Here is a 26,409-nt window from a genome sequence, read left to right as displayed (position 1 = left end):
AAAGAAAGTTTAGAAAACAAAGTCTACAATGATAAATTTTGAGGGGAAAACATGCATTTTTGTGCAGGTCTTCATGCTGTATTCTCAATGGGTACCACAAATAACTTTCATATGTTCTGTGTCACATTCTTTTAATTGAAAAGTGAAAGAGAAACTTTTTTTTAAAGAACAGAACTCATCTCATCATCAAAACAAAGTCTTCAAACAGTACACTGTGCTGATTTTCATATTCCCTACCTGCAAGATAACACAATCGAAACCACTGGGTATTAAACTCTTTTAAAAATAGCCTCAAATGGGTCACTAGCTACTGAGAAATGTGTTCTGTTTGTTGTGTGAGTAGTAAATCATTTTGTGAGATTGAACAGAAATTTCAGCTTCACACTGAGAAAGAGATAATTGGTTTGAACCAACAGAGTTGCCACATCATGAATTGAGATTCAAGCCCAAGAAATCCGTGAACATGTTGTCTAAGCAATTCACACACAATTGTGTGGTCAAGCTTCCTGCCGCTATGATTTTATATTTCATTTCCAGAGTACATTTTTAAAGCAACCTTTGATCTTTCCTCAAGTTCAACAGTGAAATCAAACTTTAAAGTTTCTCTGCACAGAGATGATAGAATGGTAAAAGTCAGTTATAATATCCCAGTAAAAGGTAAGTGTGAAATGTCAAAAGATGGAGAATGTAATATCTGAAGAAGGTGAATTATAGCTTGTCTGCTACTAATTTACCCAGTGTTATGTACCTTGGAATGAAATAATGAAATCCAGTTAAATATAGCAATTGGACTGTGGCTAAAACAGAGTTAAAAGTTCTAAGTCCATTGCAGTCAATGGAAATGCAACAATACATCTCTACTTAGGCTCATAGTATAGGACTTGGGACAACTGTGTCTAAATCCCCACTCTTTCATGAATCTCAGAGGGTGATCTTTCAACAAACCTTACTGCAAATCAGGGGGAGCTGGCCAATTAAAGCATTTGGGACACAGCTTCCATTTGCCATGCCCGTCTGGAAGCCTAACAGAGAAAGCAAACTATTTTGAATGAATAAGCGACATCATTGGAATAGTAAAGGGCTTTCTACTACTACTACCACTACAAAAAAAAAAGACATCTGTTGCTAATGGGTAGATTTGGGCAAGAAATCTTATTTTTGTTAGAAAGCAACATTTATGACAGGGGTAGTCAAACTGCGGCCCTCCAGATGTCCATGGACTACAATTCCCAGGAGTCCCCTGCCAGCATTCGCTGGCAGGGGGCTTCTGGGAATTGTAGTCCATGGACATCTGGAGGGCCGCAGTTTGACTACCCCTGATTTATGAAGTGGTTGCTACATGGAATTGTCAAAGGCTTTCAGGACCAAAGTCAACCAGTTGTGGGTTTTCTGGGCCATGTGGCCATGATTTGGTAGTGGCTACAGCCACACAGTCCAGAAAACCCACAACTGGTTGCTACGCTGTTTTTCATTGGTACAGATGCTGAGGATTGGGCAACAGATGATAAACTCCCAAACTCACACTCTGGACCAGTTTATATTTGATGTGGGCTAGACAAGAGAATTTAGCTGTGCGGCCGGTGCACAGAACATTCTTACCCGTGCAGAACAGCTACATGAGTTTCATTGGGAGGCCTGTGGGTGTTGTGCTGGTATGCTAAGCATGCTTAGCTGCTTCGGATAGAGCCATACAGAGAAGTCCTTTTGGCTTATTAGGAGGGTGTTAGGTAACTCTGATGAAGCATGCCTCTCCGCTTGGCAGACACCCCAGGGAAACCAGATGACAGATCCAATCCTGCCAATGTTTGGAGTGTACACTAAAATCTTTGTTTTTTGAAACTTTTTATTAAACTTCATTGGGTTTTCATAGCAAAGATACTGGAGTGGTTTGCCATTTCCTTCTCCAGTGGATCATCTTTTGTCAGAGCTCTCTGCTATGACCTGTCCGTCTTGTGTGGCCCCACACGGCATAGCTCATAGCTTCACTGAGCTACGCAAGCCCCCTTGCCACGGCAAGGCAGCGAAGATCATGGCCCTCTCAATTCCTGGCAAATAGATGGGAAAGAAGTGGAGGTAGTGACAGATTTTATTTTCCTGGGCTCCAAGATCACTGCAGATGGGGACTGCAGCAAAGAAATTAAAAGATGCTTGCTTCTGGGGAGGAAAGCTATGGCAAATCTAGACAGCATCCTAAAAAGCAGAGACATTACCCTGCCAACAAAAGTACGTTTAGTCAAGGCTATGGTCTTCCCAGTTGCAATGTATGGCTGCGAAAGTTGGACAATAAGGAAGGCCGAGAGTCAAAGAATTGAGGCTTTTGAACTCTGGTGCTGGAGAAGACTCTTGCGAGTCCCTTGACTGCAAGGCGAACAAACCGGTCAATCCTAGAGGAGATCAGCCCTGCCTGCTCCTTAGAAGGCCAGGTCCTGAAGATGAAACTCAAATACTTTGGCCGCCTCATGAGAAGGAAGGACTCCCTGGAGAAGAGCCTAATGCTGGGAGCGATCGAGGGCAAAAGAAGAAGGGGACGACAGAGAATGAGGTGGCTGGATGGAGTCACTGAAGCAGTAGGTGCAAACTTAAATGGACTCCAGGGAATGGTAGAGGACAGGAAGGCTTGGAGGATCATTGTCCATGGGGTCGCGATGGGTCAGACACGACTTTGCACCTAACAACAACAATTACACTTCATGTAGGGCCCACATCTGATGATGACTTCAGAGTTTCAGTTTGCTCCAAATGTTGCAGCCAGACTTGTGACTAATGCTAGTTACACTGACTGTATTGGGCAAATCTTGAAACAATTATACTGGCTGCCTATCCACTTGTGGGCCCAAGTCAAAGTGGTGCTTCTCAGTTTTATAGCGTTAAACAGCTTGTGGCAGGGACCAAAGAGATCTGCTTCGTATTAATGTACCTTGCTTCCACTGCAGGACATTGAACGCATTGTAATAAGGACACCACATATTTGGCAAAGAATTAGGCCACAGCTTTATTCCTAACTCAGCGTGGCACAGCATGTGGAGAAAATCTGCCCCCTTTATGGCCATCCAACGGTAAAAGGAATTAACAGATAGCAATCCCATGCCCGGGTTTCCTGGCAAACTCATCAGGCACACAGGGCCTCTGGAAGGCCTGCTATTTTGCAGGAGGTGGTTACAAGTGGAACTTTCTCAGTTTTATAAACAGCTTGTGGTAGGGACCAAAGAGATCTCCTGCTCCCATATTAATGTACCTTACATTTGAGATTTTCTATAGAGGCATGGCTTCATCTGCTTTTGCTTTCAGGCGTTTTCAGTTGTAGCATCCTTTGCTTGTCCTTGCAATAACCTTTTACGTTTTCAAACATTTATTTCCCCAGGCATTTTGCTGATAATTGTATTTTGTCTTTTTGAACATGACTGTTCTGCCAGAGGCAGCGGATTGTTTTAGGAATTTGGGAGGTGAGTATGCTCAAAGAGGGAAGTGATTTTCAAACACAAGAATTGTTTTAATAAAAGCAACCAAAGACTATACAGTCCTACTGGTGATATTTCTATTGCCAGGAGCTCCTGATAGCAATGATCATGCCCCAGGGCCTCATCCCATAGTACTCTTCCAAGATGCTTAGTGCTGCCAACCTCCAGGGGTGTGTGTGCGGCGAAGGAGGGTGTAGAGATCTCCCATAATGACTTCTTCAGAAGTTCATTCTCGTTGTTAGTGTTAGTGTTATTTGATTTGTTACACATTATTCTGGTTTTATTTGATGCCAGAAAATTGATAAAGACGGTAACACGTGACTGGTCAGTGGAGGCATTAGTATACATATATGCATTGATTTTATCAAGGCTATGCTATAAGCCTTGGGTTTTTAGCTTAAATATCAATACTATGTTTTAAAAAAATTGTGTCCTACCCTACATAGGCATAAGTTCATTTCCCTTAATTTGACCTTTGTAGGTTCTTGACATATTATTTTGTTACATATTATATTTGGATGGGAGATCCCTGAGTCTTTGGATAGAGTTCTTCCAAGGAACAATTGTTAAGTATGTCAGGACCCCTGCCTCACAAACTGGCATACTGTTGTTAACAACCAGTGGCACTGCTCAGTAGTCTAGCCTTGAGCCAAAGCCTGTTAAAGTCTGCCAAGCCAGGTCAGACCCCATCTTAAGAGCTTGTTCTTAGCCACAGGTTCAGAATGGCAGCCTCTGCCTGACACAGGTATCCCCTGACTCAAATACTGCTCTCCTCCTAACCCCTCTCCCCCATTGTATTGCTGATTCAGTGGCCTGGCTAAAACCTCTGTCCAGGGGCTCCTAGGCAAACCTCTTTGTCTTGCATATGACTTATGTCTGGCTCCTCTGCCAGGGGAAATCTCTTTCCCAAACCCAGCAGCTAGACCTATTGAGACATGATGGCTCCCTTTTCTTAGACCCATTAATGCCTTTGTGTTACTAGTTATTAATACTTTAAAGAAAACAAGACCAGGTTTTGACCATGCAATGTAAAACAGGAGGTTCAGGACACTGTCTACTTAAAGTCACCATAAAATTTTAGAGATAAATTCTGTGTAATGCTAGAAGTTCCATGGACGGAGATATCATAAAAAAATAATTTTGAAGTTCACGTGAGCCTACTTTTAATCAGCATTGTTACATTCAGGGAGGAAATGTCTATGCTCCCTCTCTACTTTCCTGATAGTAAATGGCTCTGGAACATTACATTTTGCTTCACTGGGTAAAGAGCCAGTTTGGTGTAGTGGTTAAGAGTGTGGACTTCTACTCTGGCATGCCAGGTTCGATTCGGCACTCCCCCACATGCAGCCAGCTGGGTGACCCTGGGCTCACCATGGCGCTGATAAAACTGTTCTGACCGAGCAATAATATCAGTACTCTCTCAGCCTCACCCACCTCACAGGGTGTCTGTTGTGGGGAAAGGATAGGAAAGGCGACTGTAAGACACTTTGAGACTCCTTCGGGTAGATAAAAGCAGCATATAAGAACCAACGCTTCTTCTTCTAAGCCCATCAATGGCCGTCTCCGGACCTGGCCAGAGCATTGCCCAACATCCTGCTCCATGGAAAATTCCTTCATGTGCTCACATGGGCTACCACATTTAGCCCCCTTCCCAAAAACATGTACAAATAGTGCCTGCACACAGTCAAATCGAGTGCTTTCCAACTCAGGACCCATTGGAGCTTCTCTTCATGCTGGTTTGTGTCACTGATCTCTGACCATCCTCTCTACAGGAACGGTAATTATATTGAAACCCCCTTTCCCAGTCTATTTTCCCTATATGCCTGATTGCTAGTGTGCTAGATATATTTTATTATTTTCCTTCTAATAAAGATTGTTATTATTTTTACTATATACCTGTTGTCCACCTTGAGTTCTTAAGGGTTTTATCACCTCAAAGACATTGGCAAATGATCCATTTTCACTATGTTACCAACCTCTTGCAAAGCTTTCCCCCTACTTCTGAATATATATGTGTCATGGGACACGTGTGTATGTGATTTCTGGTAACACAATAGAGGTTATGATGTGGAGGTAGTCAATGGCAAAGCATCTCCAAATTTTCCTTGCCTGGCTGCTAGACAATCCTTGCATCACCTAGCTATACTACACAGATTATATGATACATAATAAATAAATCATAAACACATATTACTTCCCTAGTGGTTATTTATTTCCTGTTGTTTTTTTATACATAGTTTTAATGCTTTATAGTTCAACATTATGAGAAGACAAGGGTCACTGGAAAAGACAATAATGTTAGGAAAAGTTGAAGGCAACAGGAAAAGAGTAAGACCCACTATAAACTGGATTGAATCAATGAAGCCACAACCCTCAGTTTTGAAGACCTGAACAAGCCTGTTAACAATAGAATGTTTTGTTTTGAGGACATTAATAGCACAATCCTAAGGGGGATGCAATCAGCACAGGAAGCTGACTCTCATGCTGGCATAACCTGGAGTTATGCCAATGTAAGGGGCATTTACATTTGTACAGGGTATGAGTGCCACACACTTCTACCAACACAGCTGCCTCTCAGCCACATGCTGGCAGAGTGATGGCATGAACCCTTGTACCAGTGTCAAAATGGGCATTTCAGGGGCAAGGCACCAGTTAGGCAGCTTCCTAAGCATTTTCAGCATGAGAAAACCACCCCAGAATAGGTGCAAAACAGACTGTTTTCACATCATCACTGTCAGAATCAGTCCCTGCTCTCTGCCATGCTTGAGTTTCAATGAACATGAGAGACTCAATCTTGGAGTGCTGTGCCTTTGCAGAACGTTCCCATGTAACCAGAATGCTTATGCCTGTAGTTTTCCTTTGATTCCCCCCTCCTTTGATCCTTGCATTTTCACACTGCATAGTCTCCCCGCTGTGATACAATGTTGCCTAGCTCCTGTAAACATCTTATCAGCTAGCCCGAGGCGCCAGCCTGACCAAGGCCGTGCTAACTTTAACACCTTGGCAGGAAGCCTGTGATGGCACCTGGGTGAGGGGATCCTCCCTCCCATGGGAATGCTTGGGTTTAGGTGGGAGAAATGTATTGATAACTGTTTGCTGTCCTGGTATCGAACAGTCTTGACTTCGAATGTTATAGTGACCAGATTGACTTCCAATTAAAGCTTTCTTTCCATAGAAGTTTGTTTGTGAGTTTTGTCTGCGCTTGACAATCACTTGGGACTGACTTGTCCTGAACTTCAGGCTCCCTGGGATTATTTTAAAAGGTGCTCTTTCACTTCATCAGCAGCCTGGTTGCCTTTTGGTTTAACTGAATCCCCTCTCTTTAGTACATGTTCAACTTGTCCTAACAAGTTCCCTAGTGCCTATCAAATCTAAACCTTCCCTTCTGGCACCACTTTCTTGTGCACATATTGAGACCCTTGATCTGTGCTTGTCTAGCTGGCCTGCATGTGGAACTGGCAGCCCTTCTGAGAACGTTACTGTGATGGACAAGACTTAGAAAATTAGATTCCAGATGCTGAGGTAAAAACTGTCAGTGAAGTGTTAAAATCTTCACTAGGCAGAGTGAGTAAGAGAACTAGCCAGCAACATCTGAGTGGGAATTGATTTGTGGCTGTGTGCTGGAGGGAAATTCATTCAGATACTGACAGAACCTTAGATGACCATCTGCTCTGAGCTGAAATTCTAGTTCAGAGAACTGAGTTTTCTATGGACAGCCAATTCACATAATGTCTGGACAACTAGGACAGATATTTGGCAATGTGAATCTGGGCAGTGAGGTGTTAACTCTCAAATCAAGCCAAAGTAGAAGGAGAATTCTAGTAGGAAATGGAGGGTCCTGCCTAGTTAGAAAGGAGAAATCTGGTGTGTGTATTTCCTCAGATTTCTGCCTGTGAGAAAGTGCTTCAGACTCCTCAGTAGGCAGAGGGATACTGGCTCATCTAGGAAGGAAGAAAGTGGTAGGATAAGGAAAGAGTGCCCATTTTCTAGGAGCCAGGAGGCCTCAGTAGAACTTAAAAAGATAAAGAAAAACATGTGTTTTGAGGACAAATACAGTAATGAAACCTCTAATACAATAATAGAATCATAGAGTTGGAAAGGACCTCCAGGGTCATCAACCCCCTGCAGAATTCATGAAATTCACAACTATCTGCCCACCCACAGTGACCCCAATTATATGCCCAGGTGATGCCCCCCTGAACAAAAGAGAATCCATGACCAGTCTGGCCTGGAGGAAACTTGCCTCCTTACCCCCAAGTGGCTTTTGGCATTTCCCTAGGCATGCAAGAAACGGCTACAAGAGCCAATAATAGACACAATCCCTTCTGCCCAGCCACTTAACAATATGCCTAAATTCACAGAACCAGCATTTCTGTGAGGTGGCTATCTGCTTAAAAACCTCCAAAGAAGGAGAACCCACCACCTCCTGAGAAGGCCTGTTCCACTGAGTAACCACTCTGTCAGGAACTTCTTCTGGATGTTTAGTCTAAAAGTAATCTCAACACATGAACATTTAAAAAGCCTGTAACTAAGAATTTAAAACTGTAAAATAACTGATTTCTATGAAAAACTTGATTCATCATTTCAACTACCCTTTCCCTCTTTGTAAAACAAAATCTGACTAAGGGGTTAGAAGAAAAAGTTCTCTACAACTTCCCCAAATGCTCCAGGGCTGAGTAAAGTCCAAAAGATCTAACAGTGATAGACCATTTCCTCATTAAGAGACATACCTTGTTTTAGTCTAACTTTGGTTTTCATTTGGATGCTGTGAGTTGACTCTAGCCTTTCTTCATTTGGGTTTTCCTCCCCTTATTTCCCAGGCTGAAATTTGCAACATGCTTCCTGTGCTGAGTCCAATGGAGGCAGCCTCCCATCACCCTTTGCTGTATTCCTATTTTCAAACAATGTGAGTTTTTTTTGCAAAATGATGCCTGATTGCATATTTATTTTGATTCTGCCCTTTAATCCCACCATTCTGCACCCTTGATCACCTCCATCCTTCCCCCCAAAGTGTCCTGAATATATTTTTTAAAGCCCTGAGTTATAATGTTATACTTTTATAACATTATAACTCTGCTGTGTAAGACAGCAAGGCTGCTGTTAAAAAAACCCTTAGAAACAGTGTTGTAATGCAATCATCCCCCCTTTTAAAGCCAGATTTTTCTGAATGGAGGGGATGATGGGAGGAGGGAAGGAGGGAGGATGATTCTGAGGAAAGGGGTGTTCACAAATGACTCAAAATGGTGGGTATGGGGAAAACCCCAATTGCATGCATTACAGCATTGAGAAGACCTGAATTAGACCCCATTAGACCCTGCGTGAAAAGATGAAATCTGGTTTTCTGCGGATTCCTTTGCTGTAGGGCAAGTGAGGGGGGCAATTTGGGACTATACCTGAAGAAGCAAATTTTAGTGTGGAAACAGATGAAAAAGGTGACCCTTTAAAAGTACAAATCCTAACAATATTGCTAGTGCAGAAACAGTCACAGGGGAAGGACATGTGATGTCACTCCTTAGAAATGCCCAGCAACTGTTCACACACTCCACACTTTGACAAGGAGAGATTCTCAACTTGCCATGTCTTATGTCTGAGCCTGCCAGCCACAGTTACTGCAAAAATGTCAGGGACTAAAACTACCATACCATGGCCATGAAAGCCTTTGACAATTTGTTATAGCTACCTTTGACAACCTGGTCTTTCACTTTCTGCCTAGTAACTTACATTTTTCCTCCAGGACCACACAACTACATTTCCCAATCTCAATTGTGCACCATGACTGAAGACTCCTCTGAAGCACAGTCTATCAACCTATCTGGACGATGTGATGTACATAAACCACTCCAGCCAGGCAAGTCACCATGCAGTGAAAACACTTGTCACTCTCTCTATTTCTAAGTAGGGGCTAAACCGCTTTAAAATCAGGCTAGAAGCCAGCAGAGTCCAAACTGCCCCCCCACCATGGCAGTGGTAGTACTGCTTTTAAAGTGGGCATCACCAGACCACCCTACCTGGTGCTCTTCGTGTACTGGAGATGGGAGGATAGGAACCAGTGGTAACCCTCCATGCTGCCTGCTGTCAGGGCTCCCATGGCTGGGCAGCCACGAGCATGCAGGGCTGAGAGGCAGCAGCCTCCCTGCCACCCAGCCAGGTCCTTGTTGCTCCTCACACCATGGGGAGGCAAGCAGCCAGATGGCACAGAGGGTCATGGCCCTGGCCCCGTGTGGGGGCAGGGAATAAACAGGAGCAACCCCTGCACTCTGGAAGTTCTTGCCGCATGGGCAGGGATCTCGTGTGCTTTAAGTGGGTGGGGGGGGCAGGGACCCAGATGGTCCCACCTGGTGTGGGGCTTGGAGTTGGCAGCAGGCCCCCAGGAGGTCTAGTGGCAGGTGGGCAGGGTGGAGGGAGGCATGCAGTGGCTTTGCTAGTGAGGCAAAATGTAGGTAGCATGCATGATTGCCCCTCTGCCAAGGCCAGCTTTCATGGGAGTGAAGGCAGAACATGCACTCAGGCCCCTGCCACCTGCAACTGAGGCCTGGGGGGCTGCATGGGTGGTGGGGTTGGGGCGAAATGGATATGGGCTCCTGGTGGCCAGCCTCAAAGTAAAGAAGGCAGGGAGCACATTGGGGATGGAGGAAGAGTGTGCGGTTGGCCTCTTGCTGACTGCCCCAATAGGTGCGAGGGGGCAGGCACAGGAGCCTGGCAGCCTTCCCAGCCACTGTTAGTGATGAGGGGGCAGGCGGCGGAGGCAGGCAGGCTTCACAGGCCCTGGGAGCAGGGAGGGGACTGGCAGTGGTGGTGCAGCCTTGGCAGAGAAGGCAGGCAGCCTTCCAAGGCTACAACACACACAAGGAGGCATTTGTGGCTTCGCCAGTCAAACAGCCCTGCACACTTATGATGATTGAATCACCCCCTACCAGATGTCCACCTTCCTCTAGGCCCCTCAGGGCTATCCTCAATATGAGAAGATATTAGTTTGTGACCCATAAAAGGGATCTCATAGGAGGGGGGCCCTCCAACTTCAAGCTTTTCATTCTTCACCACAGCAGAAGTGCTGTCAGCACAGAGATGTAACTGTTCTGATAAGTCCTTGACAGTCTCTTCCCCAAATCTCTCTTTCTTACTCAGCTTCTTGAGGTCAGCAACCTGGGAGCCATGAGCTCTATGAACCAATTCCCCGGGAGTCACAAACTCTATGGAGCAAGCACACACCCATGATTCCCAGGCCAAGAGCACTTTGACTCCTACCCTTTGGCTGGTGTCAAAGTCCCACAACTCTTGCTAGGAGGAGCCTTACAGTTCAGAGGTCCACAGTCTCAACCTCCTAGCAGCAACAGCAGAGGGTGGGGAGTGCAATCAACCTCAGGCAACAGACCAGACAAAAGACCCAAACAGACCTAGACAAAAATTCCGCTCTACAGAAGGCTACAAGCACCCACTCAAACTCTGTCCTCTCACAAAGCAACCTCAGTTAAAGCCCCACAGTCATTTAGCAGATTTGGGAAGGCAAAAAAGCTAAGAAATCTCACCTCCCCAGAAGCTCTTTCCTGAGGTCTTCCTTTCTTCCAGCTCAGCTGATGCAGTTCTGTGATCAGTAAGGGTGCCACATAATGACCTCTGGACATATCTCTAACTGGCTCCCTGTACTGATACTCTAGAATATGGATACAAGTCTGGAATGGGAGAAATAAATATCATTGTGCAGGATCTGTGGTACAGTTGCCAGGCACTGCTGTGATTTATGACAGTGCAAGAGGTGGGGGATGTAGGGTGGTGACAGCATGATGTTACTTTTGGAGAAAACCTGGGGGCATTTCCCACGGCTTAAAAATAGCACAATGGTTGCTGATTGAAAACGCTACTAATTTGCCATAACGCACGACGTCGTTAACGATCTGCAACAATCCTGAAACCGAACCGCCAAAAGCGCTTCGTTGTAGCGCTTTTAGGGGAATCCAGAAAACTGGATTCACCCTCCGGATAGCGATACACTCCTGCAACCAATCTGCAACAGTAGCGCTAAAGACCTGTGCGTTACCATTGTTGCGGGTTCTTCAAAGTCCCTCCTCCCGAGCCTGTCCTCCAAACTTCCGGCGAACTGTTCGCCATTTTTTTTTTCTCCGAGCGAGCGGGGATCTACGAGGCAACGGGACAGCGACTGGCTTTCAAGCACGATCACTTTCGGAAATTCTGCCCGGACACCACAAGAGTTTTTCACAAGCACAGTGGCACACACCGTCACGTTCCCAAAATTTGCCCAAAGCTTAAAACCCCGTCTACCATCGGCCAGTCCTAGCGGAGTCAACGTACAGGGAGCATTTTAAAAAATTTTCCTCTGAGCGTGCCAACGAACATTCGCCGCTCGCAGTCTCCTGCTTAGCTTAGAGGGGTTCAATAGACATGATTCGTGGTGATATCATGAGGGGCGGCTTATGTGTAGTGGGTCTTTGTGTGGTTCCCGGTGCGTGCTTGTGCTTGGGTGCGGACAACCCCTTCCATTGGCGGCTAGACCTCCGGCAAGCGGAGTTGCCGTCCCCCGTTCATTTTAAAAAATTTTCCTCTGAGCGTGCCAACGAACGGTCGCCGCTCGCAGTCTCCTGCTTAGCTTACAGGGGTTCAATAGACATGATTCGAGGTGATATCATGAGGGGCGGCTTATGTGTAGTGGGTCTTTGTGTGGTTCCCGGTGCGTGCTTGTGCTTGGGTGCGGACAACCCCTTCCATTGGCAGCTAGACCTCCGGCAAGCGGAGTCGCCGTCCCCCGTTCATTTTAAAAAACATTCCTCTGAGCGTGCCAACGAACGTACGCCAGTAACATGTCATGTTTGGTTGATTTATGCTGTGGCTGGTGAATATTATTGGGGAACTGCCGAGTACTGCCGCACTTGCTCTCGGTTGAACACCGGCATGCGTTTGTGTAATGGCGGGCATTTTCCTAAAATGGCTCCCGCTGCATGTTCAAACTGCTCTTCTCGCGTGTAAACGAATAAGCGCATGCGTTAAGTCAAACAACAAGGGCGCCAATCTGGCCATTAGGAGCAGATCCTGTTCCCGCGCGAGGAGCTTTGAACGTGACATGTGACCTAATGTGGCCAATGCGCGTGTCCCCTACTGCCCTCTACCAATCAGGAGCCGGCTAGTCCCTTTGTCTTTGTGTGCGGGAAGGTATATGATCCGTTGCACCCTGCACCTCCCACCACCATTTTGCTCAGCTACTAGCGAAAGCAACATGGAATCGTCTTCTCAAGCCTCGTCCGTCCCTGCAACCGGCCGTGGCCCAACTTGGAGGGACGCGGAGATCAGGGACCTGATCGGGATTTTCTCGGAGGAGAAAATCCAGGACGCGTTCCAGTCCTCCCACAGGAATAGGGAGGTCTTCGAACAAGTGGCCATTAAGATGCGCGCCCTGGGCCACAACAGGACCGGCCTTGAATGCCGGTCGAAGACCAAGACAATGAGGGCAGAGTACATGCGTGCCGTGAACCATAATAAGGGTTCCGGCAACGAAAAGGTTACCTGCCCCTACTTCGAGGAGCAGCGCCAGCTGTACGGAGACGGGGAAGGATCCGGCAGGCCGAAGCGCGTCGGCCGGAGCCTTAAGGTGGTTCGGAAGCCGGCTGCCCCGGTCGAGGAACCAACCGGTGAGGAGGATCCGGGCGAGGGCACCTCGTCCAGCTTTCGCCCTCCACCCCCCGTCCAGCAACGAGCCGCGGAATCGGTAACGCTGGACCTGATCGCCATCGTTCCTGGGGAGCCAGAGGAGGCTCCTGAGCAAACGCCCCTTGCCTCCGGTAAGTGATTTTCTTTTTATTTTATATTTCCTTTTGAGCAAATGTGTGTTCTGACGTTTGGGCATCGTTTTCTCGTGTGTTCGTTGCAACGCATAAGATGGTAGGCTGTGGAGTGCTTGCTGTGGTTACTATTTGAAACGGTTTTAATTTTATAATTTAATTTTAATTTTTAAAAGATTTTAAAAGATGGTAGGCTGTGGAGTGCTTGCTGTGGTTACTATTTGAAACGGTTTTAATTTTATAATTTAATTTTAATTTTTAAAAGATTTAATAAGATGGTTGGCTGTGGAGTGCTTGATGTGGTTAGTATTTGAAACGGTAATGTTTAACCAACAGCCCCAAAATATTTGCTGCATGCCTCGCCCATAGGCCTTCTGCAGTACTTTGGCTCACTACTTTGGGAGCTTGCTTTGTGGTTCATGGTGTATGCTTGCTCATTTTTCACTATTTTCTGCTCTTGTCCACAGAGACACAGTTGCCAGGGACGGGGCCCCTAGAGTCTCCAGCAGCACCTGACGTGGATAGTGATTCGGGGGCATCAACTAACATTGGTAAGTATTAGTAAAAATAGGGGGGGGGCTGTTTTAACTGCTTTGTGCTTTTCTGTTTGTGCAGGGCAGCAGCACTGCTAAGAGAAAGAAGAGAGTCCCTCTGCGTTGCTGGTGTAGGCTTTGAAGCTGGCTTTGCCACCCTTTGGTCCTAGATCTGTTTTTTTTCCTTTTTTTGCAGATTTCATACCCGGAACACAGGAGGAGGAACAGCCTGGGGTGCTTGGACCTCCTGCCCGGCGCAGGCGGATACAGATTCAAGATGGTGAGCGTGCATGACCTGTTCCTTTCGAGCCATAGCTGCGGGACAATGTCGCTAGGCACTAACCATGTGCTCCCTTTTAATTGTTGAGAGTCCTGCTGTGAAAGTAGGCAAAAGTAAAAGCACACCATGGGCAAACAAACAATAGCCATGTGCTCGCCGGGGATTGTTTAAATTCTTGGCAGGAAAACACGGGGACAAAAAAGAACACCATGTCCACCATGGTGTGTTTTGACTTTATTGATGTTACTAACAGTTTTGTTTCTCATTTTTTGCCAACAGAGGTTCTTTCAGATGAGGAGGAGGAACCACCCCTGGCTCCAGGCAGCCCACCACCTAGAGGTGCGCTCCCAGCAGAGGAGAGGCTTACGAGGGAACGCGGCAGGCTGAGGCGCGTCTCCGTCTTGACAAGCGTGGGAGAGAGGCTCCTTGAGCACTGCTATGAGGAGTCACGGCGTGCCGCGGCCACTGACCAAGCCATGCTCACACTCATTGCCCAGGAGGGGAGAAAATTGAGGGCAGTCCTTAGAGAGACAAACCAAATCCTACGCGAAGGCGTGGAGGAGGTGCGACTGATAAGGAGACTCATGGAGAGGGCTGTAGTGGTCATGGAAAGGGCCTACCCTCCACAAATCGGCCCCCCCCCACCACCACCCACACCAACACCACCACTTCCAGCACCCACCCCACCGACTCCCTCTCAGAATGCCTCCACCCAAACAAGAAGGAGGACTATTCTCGGAAAGAGAAAAATAAAACCAGCAGACAAGTACTCCCCCTCCTAGTTTTGCCCACTTTTTCTATTTCATGTTATCTGTGTTTTGTTGTTTGTTGAATAAAGTTTATATTTTTGACTCTGTCTCTGTGTACCCTACTGTAGAATCTGCAAGGCCGAAAGCGGCCTCTCTAGTGATTGTCTATATTGTGGTACTGCTGTGTGGGTTGGAGGTTGGAGGGGTGTTAGTTCAAGGAGTTTTAGGAGTGTGGTGTGGGGTTAAATATGTGCGAGTTTAAGAAGTCACACTGGAATCTTGTTATAAAATTTGCAATAACATTTTATTTTAAAAAACATTTTAACAGGGGAAAAACATTAGGGAATGAAACTTGGAGCCCCACCAGCACCACCACCCCCCACCCCCCTGGAAAACCTATTTTTTTTAACAAAAGTATACATTTAACAGGGGAAAAACATTAGGGAATGAAACTTGGAGCCCCCCCCCAACCCCTACCCCAAAACACAAACAGGAAACAAAACTCAGGTCCCACTGCTCCCCTGCCCAGCCCCTTCCATCTCCCTCACTCTCCTGCTCAACCTTCCCACGGACCCCCGGACTTTGCGGCGGAAGAGGTCCTCATCCTCCTTCTTCTTAACTGTGTGGGGAGGGAGAAAAAGTACACATTAGTGCCACACATATTTTCAAATTTCTTTAGTTTACATGCATACACTTTTAAGTGGCCTTAGCCACAGTGTGAGAAGAGTTGGGCAGTGGGGAACATAACCTACGTTCTTCCGCCTCCCTCTGTTGCCTTTGCTGCTCAATCTCCCCTTTCAGCTCTGCCACTTGAGCCTCCAGGGAAGTAACTCTGGCCTCCATGGCACGCAGCCTTGCCTCCACAGTTTCAGCTATAGAAATCAAACAAAGAATTTGATCACACTCCAAAAGGAAGCATCACATCAGGCTCCCATATGGCTCCATGGGGGTACACACACATGGGTCTCCCTCACAGACATAAAACTCTCACCTGCAGCCTGTCCCGAGGTGGAAGGTCCCTCTTCCTCCCCCTCCTCACGCTCAGGTGCTGTTGCCAGCTTGGATGGTGATTGTGTGGCTGGGCAAAGAAAAAGACAAATCATAATTAAAAGCACACAAAACAGAGATGAAACACAGCTGGTGGACACACCACAGTTAGAGTCTAAGCGCATAACCAAAGTGGTTCTACAGTACTGGCTGGCTAAGTCTGAGGGGGTTGACAGCATCTAAATACTTTCTCGAATTTCATTGGGGACAGTAGGGGAAAGAGGCAGCTAGTCATTCCATGCATGTTTAAGGGCAAAACACAACGAGGGCAGCACTCACCCATATGCCTCCTCATGTCCAGGGGGGGCTTCCCAGCCTTCTCCCATATTTTAACCATCTGGTCGTGGAAGACCGTCCTCCCACTTGGCTGCGGGATCCCCCCCCACTGTTCCAGACTGTTTAGGAAGTCCAGCTTAAGTCGCTTGAATTTTGTCCGGACCTGCTCCCAGGTCCGGACGTAGCCCCTCTCCCTCAGCTTTGAAGCCAACACCAGGTAAGCACCCTTGGTGTGGCAGTGGGTGCTGGCCATAAGGCGGCCAACACTTTTCGATTGGAGCACAAGCTCCAGAAGTGCCTCAGCCTCGGCGCGCTGCCAGAAGGAGCCCTTCCGTGGCTTCGGCATCTTCGGAATGACGGTTAGGGAACGAACGTGCGTTGCTCCGATCGACCACCCCGTTTTTTAAATGTATCAAAGCTGCCCACCAATAAAATTATTCCTTGGAACATGAGTGGATTGATCCTCCGGTTTGACAGGGGTCGCCAATACTTCCTGGCTACCCGCCTCCCCGAACTTTCCCCATTCAGCGCTTCCGTATTGTGTTTGTCAATTTCAGTGGGGAGTTAGCATTTAGGGCTGTCAAAGTGCTTTTGGACCAGAGAATCCCCGTTTTTTTGCTGGCAAAGTACACAAACCGCACAAGACAAGGTTAAACAAAGAACACAAAACTTTATTCAACAACAGAGTAGGAAAAACAATTAAACACGCCTCCTGTTTCTGTAGATGTGGGTGGCTATGGCGTCCCGAACCTTGCACCCCTCAGCATATATCCTTTTTCTCCTTGCTTCAGGGATGTCCTGTGTATCCTGAAGGACTACAGGTTCAGGTTCGTCCTCAGGGAAGGGGATGTTATGTCCCTTGTCCTCGCATATGTTGTGCAAAATCACACATGCGATTATCAGCGGAGTCACATTGTCAATATGTACATGGAGTCGTGACATTAAACAACGGAACCGTGACTTCAAACGTCCAAAGGCACGCTCCACTACATTCCTTGCCCGGGAGTGACTGAGGTTGTAGTGGCTCTGCACGTCCGTCCTTGGCCGCTTGTAGGGAGTCATGAGCCAGCGTCGTAATGGGTAGGCTCCGTCCCCGAGGACCAACGCCGGCACACGCACGCCCTCAATGGTGGCGGTGGGGTTTCCTGGAACAAAGACCCCTTCGTCCATGGCTTTCCTGAGGTTGGATTCCCTGAAAACAAGGGCATCATGCCTCCTGCCACTCCACCCCACCTCGGCATCGATAAACCGGCCGGAGAAGTCCACTGTTCCTTGCAGGAGAACAGAGCAAAAGTCCTTCCTGTTCCCGTACTCTTTTATGCTTCCCCCGGGGGCACGGATAGGGATGTGGCTTCCATCGACGGCCGCAAAACAATGCGGGAATCCAAGCCTGGCAAACCCGTCCATACTCTGGAATAAGGGAAAGAAAAGAATATAAGCCATTGCATGTCAGCGTGGGGTGTATCGCGTCTTCGTTGCTGACCTGTCAAACAAGAAAAAAAATTTAAAGGGCAAAGGGGATAGAATGACACTCACCGCTCCCAGCCGGTCTCCGAGGCACACGACTTTGCTGAACAATTCCGCCTCCATGGCGAGGCAGAACTCCTTAAGGATATCGCCAACCGTAGTGACTCCGAGTCCGAATTGCTGGGCTACTGTCCGGAAGTACTGAGGGGTGGCCAAGTACCACAATGCGGCAGCCACCCTTTTTTCAACTGGAACGGGGCGCCGCATGCCAGTGACTTGCCTCTCCATGCGTCCACGTAGAGCCTCCACGAGTTCAAAAAATGTCCCCCTCGACATCCTGAAGTTGGCAATCCAGTGGTCATCATCCCAGCGAGTCTACACAAAATTCTCCCACCAGTCAGAGGATCGTTCGTCCACCCAGAACTGTCTGGGGAACCGGACCTCTGCCAGAGCTTGCCAGCGTTTCTTGGCCGCCATGGTTACCCTTACAGAACGTCTTCTGCTGCTGGTCAGCGTTCCGGGCACCCGTTCTCGGTACTCCGCGATAGCAGACGTCCGACGCGACAAGGCGGTATTCATGCGCTGGACCACCGCGAGCATGTGAGCCAGCAATTGAAAAATAAGCCTCTCCATTGCAACGTTGACCTGTGCTGCGGGCAGTAGGCTACGCAAACAAAAGAGTGAGGCCGACCGCGTGTCTGCCCAGGTGCATATAAGCAGGTAACCTGTGGGCGTGTACTGTGGGCGGGGATTAACCAATCAAACATGTCAATGCATCTGGTTCCTAGAAAACAATAGAAAACACGTTCCAAGGGCGCCAATGATTGGACGATAACGCGTTGCTACGGGGTTTCCTGGGTTTTTTAAAAAAAAAGGGAACCCCGACAAGTTTGGCTTTAGGGTCGAGGTCAAAGGTGTGCCTGCAGTTTGATTGACGGGCACGGGAGGCCAGAAGCGCTAAAAAGGGACCTCCTTTGTAGCGATAAGACGGAGAACCGGAAGCCTGTGGGTTACGAAAGTGGCGAGAAGTGAAAGTGCCAAATTCCGCAAAAACCGCAGCTGTGCGTTACGGGCACGGCTAGTTACATTTCGCTACTTGAAGTAGCGCTTTCACAAACGGCAACCAAATAGCAACTTTGAGCTCTGTGCGAAATGGCCCCTGGAATTCCCAGACCTTTCTGGGTATCACTGAAAACGTTATGGTAAAACAATCCCCCCCCCTCCGGCAATTGCTACAGAGGTCCCTTCTCCTCTAGGGACATAATTGACATCAGTCCTAGGTTTGCCCTGGAAATAACATCATGCCCTTGGCTCAACAAGTTGTTTTATTTTTCACTCTGAATGGTAGTGGGAGGTTGGCAGCTCTAATCTGTGAGAAGATAGGGGAGAGTGAGACAATGTGGTACATAATTGTGGTGGGTTCCAAATGGGGACAGCCTTGTATAATTTCCCTAGTGCCAATGAGACTGCTGATACAGCTTAGAGAAAAAGGCTTTCATATCACAGGTTTCCCTGCCCCATTTTCCTGACAGTAGCTACCAACCATCACTACCATTGTTTTTTTTCTATTGTTTTAAAATATGCATTTTACTTTGGCTTGCAAATCAGGAATAGGGTATTCACTCAAGTTTCTGCTCTTTGGTTCATATAGCTGGAGAAATCCCATAATGTGCGCAAAAGCACCAGGGTGCTGTGCTGAAGCCGAAAACAAACCTGCCTCCAGACAGCACTGAACTTGGGACCAAAACTGATGCAGAGAGGGTCTCTATCTAATTTTGATTCTATTTTTTTAAATGGCAACATTTGAAACAAAAATACACTTATTGCAGAGAACAAAATTTGTAACATTTTAATTACAATCTATTTATATTATTAATCTGGCCTTGAAGGGCTCAACATGAGAGCTGCTTTTATAATTTGTGCATTCATAAGTCATGAAGACAGAGAATAGTTTAATAATAATATTACTAATTACAAGTCTTCTAGGGAAAGGAGGCAAGATGGATATTCCCCTCCCCCACCTGCCCAACTTACACTGGTTTGAAAAACATCCAAAATCTATAAATGCAGAAACTAACATCACCTGCCTCTTGGTTCACCTGGTAAAATGGCATTTATCGTACTACCCTATTTATCTTACTATTATTGATTCGTCAGGACCCCTTGTTATTCCAACCCATCCACACGTGCTTCTTCCCCTTTCTCCCATGAACTCAGTTCTTGTTAGGGATGCTAGGTTCCTGAGCTGAGGGAGGGATCTATGGTTTATGTTTATTTCTAGAGGGGCATCACATCACTTCTGTTTTTTCCTCAAAAGTGACATAATGCTGTTGTGTTGTTGGTTCCTACCACATCCCTGTCCCTTTACCACTGCTCATTGCCCACTGCTGGGAACCTTAGTTCTTGGCTTTTTTTGAGGGATGGAATTGGGAATGTAATTTTTTTTTTTACTCTTAATTTTTTCAAAACAAATTGTTGTTACAGGAGGACATTTCTTGCTTACAATTCAAGATGCTGCAATACAACGAGAAGATTTGTATCAGGTAAGTAAACTGTAACAAAAATGAAATTGCATACAATACATAATACATCATCTGTCTCTTAAATCTCCAGAATTTTATATGGCTGTTTTAAGGAGTAAAAGACCACTTATTTCATAAAATCTTAATCTTTCAGGCCTCATGCCAGATTTTCCATTTGAATCAACAAATGATAAAGCCTGAAGCCATTTTTCAATACAGTTATTTATGAAAGAGAAGTTTTTGTACAGCTGAAATTTGTACAGCTATTTTGTCAGCTATTAAAGTTTCCCAAATTCTATGCCAAGTACTTCTGGCAGGTGTATTCTTGTTTTTCCAAAATTTAGCAATTTGCATTTTTGAAGATAAAATACGTAACCATTATCTACTATACAATAAATCAAAATTTTATAGTTCAGCTAATGAGGTTGCCACAAAATTTCATTCAGATATTAAAACAAGACAGAACACATTATAGTAGTTTACTGATTAGATCATTAGCATCTTTCCAATGTGGTAAGATAGATCAGGAGATGTTATAATTGACTATATTAGTGGCTGCAAAATGAACTTCCAGATTGCTAAAAACAAATTTATCACAGCTAGACAACAAATAAACAATCACAATATATAGAGCATGAAAGTCTGGCCTTTTCAAAACAACATTACATGAACCTATACTGCAAGCCTGAAAGATGCGTTCATATATGCACACATGCTTCGGCATAATTTCCCTTTCAAGAATATTACTGCATAAGAAATAAGAATTATATTTCTTTCCACAAGGTGGTACTGTGGTACCACAATTATACAAAATCTTACTTTTTGTGATACTAATTTTCTTTCTGAAACGCAACTCAGGGGTTCTTCAAAACTATTTTGGATGTCTGTCACTAAGTTTGAAATTGCTGTTCTTCTTTAAAGAAAATTGTGTTCAATCAGATTTCAGCGTTTTGTGTTTCTTACTTTTGCACTGTAAACAATATTTATAGATGTTATTACAAGGTCCAACTTTTGTGACAATTTCTTACGTATATCTGGAGATCATATTTTTCCAGATGATTTGAAAAAATGATTCTCTTACATAAATTTTGTTTTTAAATTTAGGATGAAATTGTTTCTTGGACATTAGACTAAGTGAGCCTTTTTCAATGTTTCAACTGTGGAATAACTTGTGAAAATTTTTGCAGGCTTTGAGGTAACCTTGAGGTGGTATCAGCTGGCCACGCCTCCTTACCACGCTCCTGTAAGTGACGTGTCACTCCCTCTTTCTCCCACTAAATGAAACAACCCCCCTTCCAACTAACCCCAAGAGGACTCACCTAGATGGAGACTGGCAGCTTGCCCTGCCTGCTGCTGGGACTGAAATGCCAGGTCGCAGCAGTAGATGAGAGCTAGGCCCACCCCCAAGCCCTAAAGTGGCCTAGCAGCCTGCTCTGCCGAGTCTGAAGCTGAGGTAGGCCTTTTTCTCTCTCCCTCCAGCCCACCTACCCACCCAAAGTAAGAAAAAATAAATACCTCCCCCCCCCCAACTCATGCTAAGAGGACTCATCACACTGGACTCCAGGTGCCACCGACAGCTGCCACCATGATTTGTATGCCTGGGGCCCTTCCCCTCCAGGGACATCATTGACCATTTTGGGAAGGGGTGGGTCAATGTGCCCAAACAAGGTGAAAGCCACCCCAGTCTCTCTCTCTCTCTCTCTCTCTCTCTCTCTCATCTATCTAATATTCTGTTAAAAATTAAATCTCCCCCTACCAATGTAACCCCTCTGGGACTCTGTAGTAATACTGTGGTTATGTGTAACTGGTTGCCATCTTGGGGTAGTGATTAAGAGTGGTGACTTCTAATCTGGAGAACCAGATTTGATTTTTCACTCCTCCACATGCAAGCAGCTGGGTGACTTTGGGCTGGTCACAGTTCTGTTAGTGCAGTTCTCACAGAGCAGTCCTGTCAGGCCTCTTTCATCCCTACCTACCTCACAGGGTGTCTATTGGGAGGAAAGGAAGGGATGGTTATTGTAAGCTGCTCTGAGATTTTTCTGGGCAGTAAGAAGCAGGGTATAGAAACCAACTCTTCTTCTTCAGGTTGGGAAACACTTGTCCAAGTGAACTAACTACAACTGTTACGGGCATTTTTACAAATAAGAAATTGTGCAGATGGATCAGCCCAAAGGCATGAATGTCACTTCTGCTTTGGCTTCCTGCCCCCTGATGGCTCTCCCTGCTGCCACTGAGGTACGTGGTGGGGGAAAAATTCTAGGAGGAATTAGAGAGGGATCAATATTGTTGTTGACATGGTGACATGACTTCTGGCCTGATCCATAAGTGGTGTCATCATGCCAGCCAACATTGAGTTATTTGCCCAATCTCTGTGGTTTAACAATAGTTTTGGGCAAATGTTAGCAAGTCAATACCATGTGATGATGTCACTTCTGGGTCCCACTGGAAGTGATGTCATGATCTTGCCAGCTAGCCCCCCCTCCCCATGGAAGCTTTGCACCAGTTGCCAGTCTGCGGCTGACCACCTTATTCAGGCTTCAGTAATCTGTGGATGGTTCTCTCCTTTGAGTGTTCATGTATACCCATTCATAGGCTGCTTTAGTATACATTCATGGTTAAAATTTAACAAGCATTGTATTTGAAGAGCATCAGTTTTTTTATTTTATATGTGTTAGAACTATTGTAGCAAATATTAACATAAGATAGTGTCTTTTGGAAGCAAAGGTATATTTTGACATGCACACATAAGTAGGGGGCCATTTTAGAACACTAGCCACTCAGTAATGTAGATCAGTTCAGTGAACCAGAGAGTTTTAAGTCAGTCTGCTGAATAATTATATGGGGTTTGAACTGTTTCATCCCTAAATGGTGCCCTCAACCAAGGCTATTCTGGAATGCCTATGAACAAACAGCTATGGCACTCTACAGTATAGATTCTACGGTTCAGTGCATTTTTATTAGTTATTGTTATCAGTTTCATTTATACCCTGCATTTTTCATCCATGGAGCTCAAGGCAGAATTATATAAAAGGCTTCTCACCCACCCAAGCACTAACCCCACCTAAATCTACTTAGTTTCAGCAAAGTTGCATCAATGTGTGCCTTCAGACTTCAGATCTCAGGAGACCTATTACTTAAGTCCCACAATTAAATACTTGGACACAAACTCCCATAGTTTTAATGTGACTGTGTTTCTTGCAGTGTGATTCAGCTCCAAATGAAGTTACAAGAACAAGTGGCAAGGGGGTATGCCATGCTGTACTGTGTGCCTACTGCAGTGTTTGAACCACACTGCAAACCACACTGTAAAGGTAAAGGTATCCCCTGTGCAAGCACCGAGTCATGTCTGACCCTTGGGGTGACGCCCTCCAGCGTTTTCATGGCAGACTTAATACGGGGTGGTTTGCCAGTGCCTTCCCCAGTCATTACCGTTTACCCCCCAGCAGCAAGCTTGGTACTCATTTTACCAACCTCGGAAGGATGGAAGGCTGAGTCAACCTTGAGCCGGCTGCTGGGATCGAACTCCCAGCCTCATGGGCAAAGCTTTCAGACGGCTGCCTTACCACTCTGCGCCACAAGAGGCTCTTAAACCACACTGTATGGCAGAAAAATAATCAAGCCTTCCAAATGCAACTTTGTAAAGTTACTTTGGATTCTTCCTGTTTGAGTCTTCTCTCTTCCACCTGAGAGTGCACTTCACTCAGGCAAGCTTCTGTACAGGGTTAGATGTGCAGAAGTAGTTGCTAGGCAACTGTAGATGCTCTCTTTCATTCACAGCCTGTGGAATTGCTACTCTTAGGCACAGAGCATTCCACTCCCTGGGGAAAGCCCTCCTACAAGGTAGTAGTTCTGAGGCTGGTCCAGCTACACTTTCCTGCCTTATGTAGAACATTCTAGAACCTAAATTTAAAATTGCACATGTCTTTACACAAAGGTTCAGATCCTCATCTCAACATCTAGCATTGGGGAGATTTGTTTCTACAAAAATGAGCTCTCTTAATTCTGCTTTTTTGGGTTCGGATATACACATGAAGCTGCCTTATATTGATACAGACTGTTCTGTCAAGGTCAGAATTGCCTACTGTGATGTGCAGCAGCTCTTCAAGGTCTCAGGCCACTGGTCTTTCATCTGCCCTAGTACTTCATCCTCTTACCTGGGACCTGAACAGCTTTTAAAAACTGAACAGCTTTTAAAATATTTGCCTACAAATGTCAGAAGCATAAATGTTTTTTTAACCAAATTGATCAGATTTTACTAATGTTCTCCAAAAGATAATTGTAAAAGACAACTAAGGTGTTCCTCTTTTAATTTTTCAGATGCTTAGACGAGCTGCTAGGCTGCAGATAATTTCAGGATGAAAAAAGTGATTTATTTTGAGTTATTGATTAAAAAATAATATTAAACTGCCCCTGGAACAGGAATCAGCATTAGGTTCTACATCTGTATTCTTCAGCTCTGCTCATTGGCAGGAGTGCAAATGAAACTATTGATGTATATGGAAATTCAAAAATCAAAACAGCTTTATAAGTAAATGTCACCTACATGACTTCTAGAAACATGTAACATTTTCTTGAACTTCTAGCTAGGGGTTTTGTTTGAAGGCTTATTTACCAAATGTAGTGTATAGACAAGCAATTATCTATAAGGCCTTTGTTGTCATTGTATGCCCATATGGAACATGACTGATTTGAAAGTACTGCCTATAATGACCTGTTAAGCAAAGGCATTTGCATCCTCAGGAAGGGCTGAGAAAAAAAAAGAGACACAAGAAAGACCATGGATCTGTAATAGTAGCAATGTAGGCGCAGTTCAGATTGGGGTCACATGAGTAGTTGGTGAAACTGTTCAACCTTGCATTGTGTTACTAAGTATTAATACTTTAAAGAAAACAAGACCAGGTTTTGACCATGCAATGTAAAACAGGAGGTTCAGGACACTGTCTACTTCAAGTCACCATAAAATCTTAGAGATAAATTCTGTGTAATGCTAGAAGTTCCATGGACAGAGATATCATAAAAAAATAATTTTGAAGTTCACGTGAGCCTACTTTTAATCAGCATTGTTGCATTCAGGGAGGAAATGTCTATGCTCCCTCTCTACTTTCCTGATAGTAAATGGCCCTGGAACATTACATTTTGCTTCACTGGGTAAAGAGCCAGTTTGGTGTAGTGGTTAGGAGTGCCAACTTCTAATCTGGCGTTCTGGGTTCAATTCTGCACTCCCCCATGTGCTGGGTGACCTTGGGCTCACCACGGCACTGATAAAGCTGTTCTGATCGAACAGAGATATCAGGGCTCTCTCAGCCTCACCTGCCTCACAGGGTGTCTGTTGTGGGGAGAGGAAAGGGAAGGCGACTGTAAGCCGCTTTGAGCCTCCTTCGGGTAGAGAAAAGTGGCATATAAGAACCAACTCTTCTTCTTCTAAACATGCAGGTACTGTTATAGGTTTGCCACAGTGGAGTGAAAAGTGGCCATTTGTGGATGGGACTTTCAAGGCCAGATTGGGATGAAACTTCAAAAATAAGATACTGTTGCCAAAAGACCTGAAGCTATTATGCACTCACAGCTTTTCACCGAAGTCAGTTCACTGATGCTGTTAAATTGCCCCCTTTTAAACTGCCCCTTTAAAAAATGTGTGCATGTTTTGCATACCATAGTAGACTGAAGTAAATGATTATGCATTTGAGAGAGCATTCCTCAAGTGGGAGGGTACTACATCCATTGTACTAGGAGCTCATTGGTAGGCTGTGTCACCTGACTGTTGCTGACAGAGTCTTATGGAAATTGTACTTCACAGGCTTTCCATTCAGTCATTGCTGTAAGACAGCCCAGGAGAAGAGACAGAAAACACAGTAACGCTTATGCATGCCATTAAAAAAAGTCCCTGGAACAGGCATAAAGAAAAAAGCAAAGTAAGTTTACAATACTGCGAGGAAATGATGCAGAAAATGCATGCTCACTGCCATGAGGGGTGAGTGATATGCAGAATCAAAGATACTATGATAGGTTTTCTGAAGCAGAGACAGTAGCTGTTTATCTCAGGTTCTCATGGGGGTGTCTCAAACATAATTTCCGAATCATGGGGCCACAATGGCATAAAATCAATGGAAGAATAGATTCCCTTGCTTCATTCAGGGTGGATAAAATTCTTTCAGCTCACCAACTTCAGCAGAATTACCATCCAATTTTGTTGGGGTGTGTGTCTTTAAAATGTTGAATGGATACCATCACAAACAGGCAACCATACCCAAATAACACTTGCTAATTTCTTGTGCTAGATTGCTTTAAA

At 45.5% G+C, this 26,409-nt stretch overlaps 1 protein-coding gene and 1 long non-coding RNA gene across 3 annotated transcripts; both read left to right on the top strand.

Annotated features, from left to right (window-relative positions):
- Window positions 1-2,686: 2,686 nt before the first annotated feature.
- LOC143820857 (uncharacterized) lies at window positions 2,687-24,899 on the top strand. Of its 2 annotated transcripts, XR_013225566.1 has the most exons (5): window positions 2,687-9,306; window positions 20,083-20,141; window positions 20,275-21,363; window positions 22,206-22,355; window positions 23,322-24,899. It is a non-coding gene; the product is annotated as an uncharacterized LOC143820857 (long non-coding RNA). The 2 variants fall into 2 exon arrangements; XR_013225567.1 differs by having other exon boundaries at window positions 21,308-21,363; window positions 22,206-24,899.
- Window positions 10,026-15,146, top strand: LOC143838214 (uncharacterized). Its single transcript, XM_077339647.1, has 4 exons — window positions 10,026-10,057; window positions 13,583-13,797; window positions 13,976-14,059; window positions 14,339-15,146. Exons 1-4 carry the CDS (start codon window positions 10,026-10,028, stop codon window positions 14,839-14,841), a joined length of 834 nt encoding a protein of 277 aa, XP_077195762.1. The 3' UTR covers window positions 14,842-15,146.
- Window positions 24,900-26,409: the final 1,510 nt, after the last annotated feature.

The sequence above is a fragment of the Paroedura picta genome, chromosome 1 (genome assembly GCF_049243985.1).
Source record: "Paroedura picta isolate Pp20150507F chromosome 1, Ppicta_v3.0, whole genome shotgun sequence".
NCBI lineage: Eukaryota > Metazoa > Chordata > Lepidosauria > Squamata > Gekkonidae > Paroedura > Paroedura picta.
Note: the sequence above shows the minus strand (reverse complement) of the source record. Positions and strands in the feature narration are given on the sequence as shown.